The sequence below is a fragment of the Tachyglossus aculeatus genome, chromosome 11 (assembly GCF_015852505.1).
Source record: "Tachyglossus aculeatus isolate mTacAcu1 chromosome 11, mTacAcu1.pri, whole genome shotgun sequence".
NCBI classification, from domain to species: Eukaryota; Metazoa; Chordata; class Mammalia; order Monotremata; family Tachyglossidae; genus Tachyglossus; species Tachyglossus aculeatus.
The window spans coordinates 27,145,679-27,156,217 of record NC_052076.1 but is presented as its reverse complement, the minus strand read 5'-3'; the positions used below and the strand labels follow the sequence as shown (position 1 = coordinate 27,156,217).

Sequence of the window (10,539 nt, the reverse complement as noted above, 5' to 3'; positions counted from 1 at the left end):
AAGTGAAGCGACTTGCCCAAAGTCACACAGCTGACAAGTGGCGGAGCTGGGATTTGAACCCATGACCTTTGGCTCCAAAGCCTGGGCTCTTTCCACTGAGCCACGCTGCAAAGCACTGTTCTAAGCACTGGGGGGGGATACAAGGTGCTCAGGTTGCCCCACGTGGGGCCACTGTCTTAATCCTTATTTTACAGATGAGGCAACTGAGGCTCAGAGAGGTTAAGTGACTTGCCCAAGGTTCGCACAGCAGACATGTGGCGGAGCAGGGACTGGAAGCCAACGCCTCTGACTCCCAAGCCTGGGCTCTTTCCACTGAGCCACGCTGCTTCCCCTCTGGCCCCTCGCCGTGCGGAACGGGGCTGGGCTGGAGCGAGAGTGGAAGTGGGGGGCGGCCCACAGGCCCCCGCCGTGGGCACCGCTGCCGCAGCCGCGCAACAAGGGACTGAGGAACAGATGGAGGCAGAGTGGGTGGCATCTGGTGGCGGCACACTTTCCTGGGGCGCGCTCGCTCGCTCACTCGCTCGCTCCCCAGAGGGGAGGACGGGCCGCCCGGCACCGGGGGCAGCGAGAGGAGGCGGGCCCGGGAGCCTCTTGGCACCAGGCTCAGGCTGGCAGCCAGGCACCTTGGCACAGGACTGGGCACCAGAGGGGCCGGGGTGGGGGGGGATTCATTTGGCCCTGGAAGGGGGAAGCAGCTGGGCTGGGAACCAGGGAGGGCCCAGTGGCTCCCGCCCTCCCTCCGTCCGTCGCCCAGGGGCTCGCTCCGGGCGGCCCCTTGGACGGCCAGATGGATGCCCGGGGACACAGCGGAGCCAGGGAGAGGGCTGAGGTGCCTGCTTTCTCCTCCTCGCTTTATTCCAGTGGGAGGGTAGGGAGTGAGGTTTGGGGCGGGGGGCTCCGTGCCCGGGTCCTGACCCCAGGAGCCCCCGCGGGCCGGCAGCCGTTTTCCCAGAGAGTCGTTTCTTTGTGGGGAAAAAACCAAATTGGCGCCCGCAGTCCAGCGCCGCTGCTTCTCTGCCGGGCCGGGACCGAGGCAACACGCTGGGGGTCTTGAGCCCTGACCCCAGCTTCTGCCGCCACCGACGCCATCAGCGCGAGACCTTCTTGGAGCTCTTGCCGAACTTGGCGTCCAGGCCGAGGCCTGAGGGGGGACGGGTGGGCTGCAGGTCAGTCACGCTCTCCCCCCTCCCTCCCCTCCCCCCCACCGCCCACCCGGGGGCCGACTCACCCAAGAACACCAGCACGGTGCCCACCCACTGCAAGGAGCTGATGGGGTTGGCGAACAGGACCACGGACGCCAGGATGGTGAAGAACTTCCGGGTCGTGGTGATGATGGAGCAGGTCAGCGGGCCAAAGTACACGACCGTCATGAAGATGAAGCTCTGGAGGAGGGTGAGGGGGTGAGGCGGGGGGGCCTGGGAGGTCGTGGGGGGATGGGGGGATGGGGGGGGACTCACCTGGCCCAGGGCGCTGGTCAGGCCGAAGAGCAGGATGCTGGAGAGGACGCTGGGGTAGCGCTCCGCAAACCGCAGGAAGCCCCACAGCTCCCCGGTGCACAGGATGGCTGGGGAGACGGACACGGGACCCCGTGAGCGGGCACCGGGGGGCTAAGCCCGGGGTTGGGGGGTTGCCCGGCAGCTGGGTGCGTGTCTCCCTCTGGCAGGGGGGCGGGGAAGGGGGTGGGGGCCCCTTACCGCCTCCCAGGAGCAGCGTGGACCACAAGTTAATGTTGAGCATCATTTGGTTGGAGCCGGTCTGGTAGTGTGCCCTCATGTGATCCTGGGAGACCCCCGTCAGCCCGTCCAGGGTCAGGGACAGCAGCTGCACAGGGACGACAAGGAAATGGGCCTGCAGGGGTGGCTTACACCACCACGGCCCCCTGACGCGGCCCGGACCATCCCTGGCCCGAGGGGGGCGGCTCGGGCCCAGGGGCTGCCCCGACCGGGTGACCCCAACGGCCCGGGACTCCCGGGGAGCCTGCAGGCCTTCGGTCGGCGAGGAGGCAACCGGGGAGGATCTGGGGCTTCTTCTGGTGAACAGTGCTCAGGGAAGGGGTGTATGTGTGTGTGTGTGTGTGTGTTGCCCACAGTCACCAAGTACGGACAAGCTCCCTCAGGGCCGGCAGAGACGGCCGGCATCACCGGTCCTTGCGGCCCGGCTCTGCCCACCCCACCCGACGCCGGGCAGGAACGCCTCCCCTCCCCCTGCCCCGACACCCGGAGCCCCGACTGCTAGCGTGCCCGCTCTGTGGGGGCAGGGATGGGGTGACGGAGCCGCCAGCGGGCACGGCCTACCAGCAGCAGCTCCCCGTAGCCGACCGCGTGGTCACCGCCTCCGCCGCCGCCGCCACCGCCTCCGGTCCGGGGCCGGTAGAGGAAGAGCGCCACGCCCGCCACGATGAGCAGCACGCACACGTACTTGGCCTTGGGGTAGCTCTTCTTCAGCAGCGTCACCCCCAGAAGCATCACTGCGGGGGCGGGTGGGGGGGCACAGCCCTTAGGGGGCCAGCTGCCCCCCCCCCCCCCCCCCGCCCCATGCCAACCAGCTACCGGCTTGGGGCTCCCAACAACTGTGCCCCCCTCAATGGGGATTCCAGGGTCCAGATCTAGGGACGGAGCTGGGGCCACCAGCCACCCCCCAACTAGTACCCACCGGAGTCCGGGCTGAGGGCTGAGGGGATGCACAAGTGACCCCAGACAACTGCCCGGAGGAAGGTGGCTCTTGTAGGGAAGGAGAGGAAGAGGGAAGGAGGGAGGGAGAGAAAGAAGGGGAAGGGAGGGAAGGGAGGGAAGGGAAGGAAGGGGAAGGGAGGGGAGGGAGGGAAGGGAAGGAAGGGAAGGAAGGGAGGGAACGAGGGGAGGAAGGGAGGAAGGGAAAGGGAAGGGAGGAAAGGAAGAAGGGGAGGGAAGGAAGAAAGGAGGGAAGGAGGAAGGGAAGGGAAAGGGAGGAAGGGAAGGAGGGGAGGGGAGGGGAGGGGAGGGGAGGGGAGGGGAGGGGAGGGGAAGGGAATGGAAGGGAAGGGAAGGGAAGGGAAGGGAAGGGAAGGGAAGGGAAGGGAAGGGAAGGGAAGGGAAGGGAAGGGAAGGGAAGGAGGGGCAGCCCTCTGGGAGGCAGGAGAGAACTCTGCAGGATGGCACGGGAACCAGGGCCACCAAGGAAGAAGGAAATGAGGAGTTCAATGAGGCAACAGACTTAGGCAGAGCAAAGGGCAGGAAGCTGGGAAGGGGCAGGAGGCTGGGAAGAGCAGGGCTTCTGCCCTGCCCTGGCCTTCCCAGAGTGGATAAGCTCGGGGAGGGGTGGGGGCCTTGGGGCCCGGGGAACACAGTGAACGAGGCCGGGGCAGGGCAGGGCAGGGCAGGGCAGGGCAGGGCTGACTGCCACCCCAACTCCTGTCACAGTCCAAAGTCAGCAGCCAACGAGGCCAGAAGGGACAACGTGTGCGCACGCAAACACATGCGTGTGTGTACGTGTGTGGGTGGCGAGGTGGGGGGGGGTGGGGGGGAGCATCAGTGGAGGGCGAGGAGTCAGCCTGACCCCAGGGCTACCAGGAGAAGCCAGGGAGGACCAGGAGGAGGAGGAAGAGGAGGAAGGTGAGCGGGGCTGAGCCCGCGTTTACCTGGGATGGGCTTGCAGGACTTGCCCAGGACCTGGAAGACAAGGGCAATGCCTCTCATTCCGGAGCCGGACCCTCCCGCTCCCACCCTCGCTCGGCCCCCTCCCCGGCTCCCCAGCCCCCCCCAAACCAGCTCCTCCGCCCTTCAAAACAGCCCCAACCCCCTCATTCTCTATGGGAGCCGGCCCAGACCGGCCATCCCCATTCCCCTGCCATTCCCTGAGCAAGCTCAGAGAAGCAGGTCAGATAGAGCGCCAGCCCGGGAATCAGGAGGGCCTGGGTTCTAATCCCAGCTCTGCCAGTCATCTGCTGTGTGACCTTGGGCAAGTCACTTCTCTGGGCCTCGGTTCCCTCAATTGTAAAACGAGGATTGAGACTGTGAGCCCCACACGGGACAGGGACTGTGTCCAACCCAATTACCTTAAATCTACCCCAGTGCTTAGTACAGTGCCTCACATATACCAAGCACTTAACAAATACCAAATATGTATACATGTATATATATATATATATATATATATATCTGTGTCCAACCCAATTGCCTTATATCTACCCCAGTGCTTAGTACAGTGCCTCACATATAGCAGGCACTTAACAAATACCATATATGTATATATATATAAATATATCTGTGTCCAACCCAATTACCTTATATCTACCCCAGTGCTTAGTACAGTGCCTCACATATAGCAGGCACTTAACAAATACCATATATATACATATTTCTATATCTCTATATATATAGCAGGCACTTAACAAATACCATATATATATTTCTATATATATATAGAAAAAAAAGCTGGAGGATTGGTGAGGGGAGTAAGGGGAGTCAGAATCAGTCAGTGGTTTTTATTGAGCGCTTACTCCATGCAGAACACGATTCTAAGGCCTTGGGAGAGTACAATACATTAGATTTAGCAGATACGCTCCCTGCCCATAATGAGTTTACAGTCTAGAAAGACAGATATCGATATGAATGAATAATTTATAATACGGAATTTAAAAAGAAATGCGCCTAAGTGCCGTGGGGGCAAATACCAAGAAGCCCCTTGGCTCTGATGGGTTCTCTCTCATTTCAGTCCTTCTTGGACGCTCACTCGAGTATTTGCTTCCTCCTCCTCCATCCCCAATCCCCCTCCAACCGCAGGGAGCCTGGGGTGGGGGGATGGAGGGGGTGGCCCCCAAGGTGGGGGTGGGGGGCTGTCTCACCTGTGTCGGATAATTGACAAACTGCAGCGCGGAGTTGCTGGAGACCATGGCGCCCAGGTAGGAGACGGAACAGGCGGCGTAAAGCCAGTTCCGTGTTCGGTCCACCCTGGCGGTGTCAAAAAACCGGATCACTGGGAGGAAACACAAGAACATACAAGAGACGCCCGTCCGGGGGGCCGGGACTGAGCGCCGGGGGCGGCCAACGCGAACCCGGCCCGCCCCTGCCCGCCTCAGGGCCAAGGGACCACGTACTCGGGTTGGGAGGGGCCGAGGCTCCATCCCACGTTTATACAGTCTGTATATGTTAGAATTTTCTATTTTCTATTCTATTTTATTTTGTTAGTACGCTTGGTTTTGTTCTCTGTCTCCCCCTTTTAGACTGTGAGCCCACTGTTGGGTAGGGACCGTCTCTGTATGTTGCCAACTTGTACTTCCCAAGCGCTTAGTCCAGTGCTCTGCACACAGTAAGCGCTCAATAAATATGATTGATTGATTGATTAGACTGTGAGCCCACTGTTGGGTAGGGACTGTCTCTAGATGTTGCCAACTTGGACTTCCCAAGCGCTTAGTCCAGTGCTCTGCACACAGTAAGCGCTCAATAAATATGACTGATTGATTGATTAGACTGTGAGCCCACTGTTGGGTAGGGACCGTCTCTGTATGTTGCCAACTTGGACTTCCCAAGTGCTTAGTCCAGTGCTCTGCACACAGTAAGCGCTCAATAAATATGACTGATTGATTGATTAGACTGTGAGCCCACTGTTGGGTAGGGACCGTCTCTAGATGTTGCCAACTTCTACTTCCCAAGCGCTTAGTACAGTGCTCTGCACACAGTAAGCGCTCAATAAATATGATTGATTGATTGATTAGACTGTGAGCCCACTGTTGGGTAGGGACTGTCTCTGTATGTTGCCAACTTGGACTTCCCAAGCGCTTAGTCCAGTGCTCTGCACACAGTAAGCGCTCAATAAATATGATTGATTGATTAGACTGTGAGCCCACTGTTGGGTAGGGACTGTCTCTGTATGTTGCCAACTTCTACTTCCCAAGCGCTTAGTACACTGCTCTGCACACAGTAAGCGCTCAATAAATATGATTGATTGATTGATTGTACGGGTTTATTGCTCTATTTATTTTACTTGTACGTATTTACTATTCTATTTATTTTATTAATGACGTGTATATAGCTATTTTATTTATCCTGCTGGTGCTGACACCTGTCTGCTCGTACTTGTCTGTCTCCCCCTTCTAGACCGTGAGCCCGTTGTCGGGGAGGGACCGTCTCTCCAGGCTGCCGACTTGCCCATCCCAAGCGCTCAGTCCAGTGCTCTGCACACAGTAAGCGCTCAATAAACACGACTGAATGAATGAATGAATGAATGAAATCCCGGCAGATGAAGCCGCGTCCGGGGTGTGGGCGGCCCCCCTGCCCTCCCCCCACCCTTCAGCTCCACCAACTGTCAGCTGTGTGACTTTGGGCAAGTCACTTAACTTCTCTGTGCCTCAGTTCCCTCATCTGTAATATGGGGATTAAGACTGTGAGCCCCATGTGGGAAAACCTGATCACCTTGTAACCTCCCCAGCGCTTAGAACAGTGCTTTGCACGTAGTAAGCGCTTAATGAATGCCATTATTATCAGTATTATTCAGCTCCACGGAGGGCACTCACGGATTTTGGCAAACACCGCGTTGATGACGCACTGGATGAAGACCAGGGTTAAGGCGAACGTGAACTTCTCCTCGTCGGGTCCCTCCCCGTAGTGGCCCCTCGTGCTGTGGGGGAGACAAGGAGCAGATGCGGGCGGGTGGGGATGGCGAGGCCGGGGGTCCGGCCCCCACAGCCCCCCACCAGGCCTGGGGAAGGGGGGGGGACCACACGTGTGTGTGTGTGTCTGTGTGTATAACTGTACGTGTCGGGGGGTACGTGGGTGTGTACCGGGAGCGGGCCAACCCTCGAGCCAAGAGCCGGGGGACGGACTCACAACCGGACGGGACTGCAGGGAACAGGGGGCTCAAGGGGTGGGCCCAGTAAGCTCCCCCCTCTAGACTGGAAGCTCCTTGGGGCCAGGAAGCACGCCTACCAATTCTGTTGTACTCTACTCTCCCAACTGCTCAGTACAGGGCTCTGTATATACAGGGGGGATCGGGGGCCCAACCACTGCGAGTAAGGGGGGTAGGGACCATCTCTATTCATAAATATTCAAGAAATACCACTGTTTGGGATTGGTGGGGTGGAGAGAATGGGAACGCGTAAGGAGGGAAGTCAAAAAATACTTCTATTTATTCTGACACCTGTCTACTTGTTCTGTTTTGTTGTCTGTCTCCCCCTTCTAGATTGTAAGCCCGTTGCTGGGTAAGGATTGTCTGTACCATCTCTTGCCAGATTGTACTTCCCAAGCGCTTAGTACAGTGCTCTGCACACGGTAAGCGCTCAATAAATCTGACATCAGAGCTTTAAAGGGGGACCACAGGGGGTCCATCCATTTTGGGGGTAGGGGTGGGGAGTTGGGGGCCAACTACTGCCGGGAAGGGGGAGGTCCGGGGTACAACTGCTGGTGGGGGAGGGGAGGGTCAGAGGGCCAACTGCTGGGGGGGGGGGGGGGGCAGGGGCCTAACCATTTGAGGGAGGGGGGGTGGAGGGGGTCAGGGGGTTCAACTACTCTGTGTGTGTGTGTGTGTGTGTGTGTGTCTGGGGGGGAGTCAGAGGTTCAACCACTGGGGGGGGGGTCAGGAGTTTAACCATTTGGGGGTAAGGGGGGTATCAGGGGCCCAACTACTGCTGGTCAGCGGGTGTCAGGGGGCTAACCATTTGGGGGAGGGCGGGGGGGATAAGGGACCCAACCATTGCGGGGAAGTGGGGGGGGGGGGGGTGTCAGGGGTCCAACTACAGTATGGGGGGGGGGGGGGAGGGTCAGAGGTCCCAACTACTGAAGGAGAGAGGGGGTCAGGGGCCCAACCATTTGGGGGAAGGTGGGGGTCAGGGGGCTAACCATTTGGGGGAAGGGGGGGGGATCAGGAGCCCAACCATTGTAAGGTGGGGGGGGTCAGGGGTCCAAATGGTGGGGGGGAGAGGGAGAGCGAGAGCGGGAGGGTGGATGTGTGTGTGTGTGTGTGTGTGTGTGTGTGTGTGTGTGTGTGTGTGTGTGTGTACGGGGGTGGTCAGAGGTCCCAACCAGTGAAGGGGGGGGGTTGGGGCCCCAACCATTTGGGGTAAGGGGGGGGGGGGGGGTCAGGGGCCCAACCACTGAAAGAGAGGAGGGGTCGGGCGGGGACTCAACCCTGAAAGGGGTGGGGGGGGGGGGTCGGGGCCCAACCACTGAAGGAGGGGGGGTCAGGGGCCCAACCATTTGAGGGAAGGGGGGGTCAGGGGTCCAACCACAGTCCTTCTAGACTGTGAGCCCGCTGCTGGGTAGGGACCATCTCTATATGCTGCCACCAACTTGTACTTCCCAAGCGCTTAGTACAGTGCTCTGCACACAGTGAGCGCTCAATAAATACGATTGATTGATTGATCAATAAACACGATTGAATGAGTGAATGAATGAATGAATGAATGAAAGGGGGGGTCAGGAGTCCAACTACTGTGTGGGGGTTTAGAGGTCCCAACCACTGAAAGAGGGAGGGCGTCGGGGCCCCAACCATTTGGGGGAAGGGGGGATTGGGGGCCCAACCATTGCGAGTAAGGGGGGGAGGGGCTGTCTCTATATGTTGCCGACTTGTACTTCCCAAGTGCTTAGTACAGTGCTCCGCAAACAATAAGCGCTCAATAAATACGATGGAATGAATGAATGAATGAATGAAAGGGGGGGTCGGGGTTCAACTACTGTGTGTGTGTGTGGGGGGGGGTGTTAGAGATCCCAAGCACTGAAAGAGGGAGGGGGTCGGGGCCCCAATCATTTGAGGGAAGGGGGGGGATCAGGGGGTCCAACCATTTGGGGGAAGGGGGGATCGGGAGCCCAACCATTTGGGGAATAGGGGGGTCGGGGGTCCAACCATTTGGGAGAAGGGGGGGATCGGGAGCCCAACCATTTGAGGGATGAGGGGGTCAGGGGTCCAACCATTTGGGGGAAAAGGTGGGGGGATCGGGAGCCCAACCATTGCGAGTAAGGGGGGGGGGGTCAGGGGTCCAACCATTTGGGGGAAGGGGGGGGATCAGGAGCCCAACCATTAGAGGGATGGGGGGATAGGGGTCCAACCATTTGGGGGAAAGGGGGGGATCGGGAGCCCAACCATTTGAAGAATGAGGGGATCGGGGGTCCAACTATTTGGGAGAAGGGGGGATCGGGAGCCCAACCACTTGAGGGATGGGGGAGTCGGGGACCCAACCATTTGGGGGGAGGGGGGATCGGGAGCCCAATCATTTGGGGGAAGGGGGGGTCAGGGGTCCAACCATTTGGGGGAAGGGGGGATCGGGAGCCCAACCATTGCGAGTAAGGGGGGGGTCAGGGGTCCAACCATTTGGGGGAAGGGGGGGGATCAGGAGCCCAACCATTTGAGGGATGGGTGGGTCAGGGGTCCAACCATTTGGGGGAAAGGGGGGGATCGGGAGCCCAACCATTTGAGGAATGGGGGGGTCAGGGGTCCAACCATTTGGGGGAAAGGGGGGGGATAGGGAGCCCAACCATTTGAGGAATGGGGGGGTGTCAAGGGTCCAACCATTTGGGGGAAAGGGGGATCAGAAGCCCAACCATTTGAGGGATGGGGGGACAGGGGCCCAACTACTTAAGGGCGGGGGGGGGGGGGGTCAGGGATCCAACTACTGTATGGGGGGGCGGTGTTGAGGGGTCCACCCGCTACGGGGGGGGGAGGGGGGGGATCACAAGTCCAAGGCCTGCCGGGGTCCCGGGGTCCCGGGGTCGCCGTGCGGCGGCTCACATCTTCTCCTGCAGGATGCCGTAGTAGAAGTAGCAGACGAAGACGCCGAGGAAGCAGAGCGGGAGGCGCAGGCGGTCGGGCAGCGGGGGGGGGGGCCCGGGGGGGGGCCCGGGGCTCGGCCATGGGGCAAGGGGCCCCGCTCACGGACCGCGCCGAGGGCGCCGGAAGGTGCAGCCGCACATCCCGGACCTTCCCCTCCGCCTCCGCCTCCTCCTCCTCCTCCTCCACCGCCGGAGACGACGACAAAGATAACGGCGGCGGCGGCGGCGGGTCGGGAGGCGTCATAGGCCTGCGACCGCCGGTCCGCCGGACCCCTCGGACGCCCCCTCGGCCGCCGGGCCCGGGACCACGCGGACTCCGCCGCCGCCGCCGCCCCCTCTCCGGGCCCCGCCGGGCCCCCTCCGCCGACCGCCATGCCGCGCCCTCCGGTCAGGCGCGACGCGGGGCAGCCCCGGCGGGCGCGGGGGCGGGGGTCCTCAGCCGGCCGCGGCGCGCCCTGATGACGTACACTCATGTGGAGCTCGCGGATTGGCTACCCCGAGGGGGCGGGGCCTGGACGGCCTCATTCATCCGCTCATTCACTCACTCAGCGTTCGTTCGTTCGTTCGTTCGTTCGTTCGTTCGTTCGTTCGTTCGTTCGTTCGTTCGTTCGTTCGTTCGTTCGTTCGTTCGTTCGTTCGTTCGTTCGTTCGTTCGTTCGTTCGTTCGTTCGTTCGTTCGTTCGTTCGTTCGTTCGTTCGTTCGTTCGTTCGTTCGTTCGTTCGTTCGTTCGTTCGTTCGTTCGTTCGTTCGTTCGTTCGTTCGTTCGTTCGTTCGTTCGTTCGTTCGTTCGTTCGTTCGTTC

The 10,539-nt window shown here is 60.4% G+C and overlaps 1 protein-coding gene across 1 annotated transcript; it reads right to left on the bottom strand.

Annotated features, from left to right (window-relative positions):
* Window positions 1–825: 825 nt before the first annotated feature.
* Window positions 826–10,111, bottom strand: SLC35B1 (solute carrier family 35 member B1). Its single transcript, XM_038754282.1, has 10 exons — window positions 9,925–10,111; window positions 9,697–9,835; window positions 6,491–6,594; window positions 4,823–4,953; window positions 3,617–3,647; window positions 2,295–2,467; window positions 1,695–1,821; window positions 1,458–1,564; window positions 1,229–1,382; window positions 826–1,141 (listed from the first exon to the last, which is right to left on the bottom strand). The coding sequence occupies exons 1-10, from the start codon at window positions 10,109–10,111 to the stop codon at window positions 1,089–1,091; spliced, it is 1,206 nt and encodes a 401-aa protein (XP_038610210.1). The 3' UTR covers window positions 826–1,088.
* Between the last annotated feature and the right edge of the window lie 428 nt (window positions 10,112–10,539).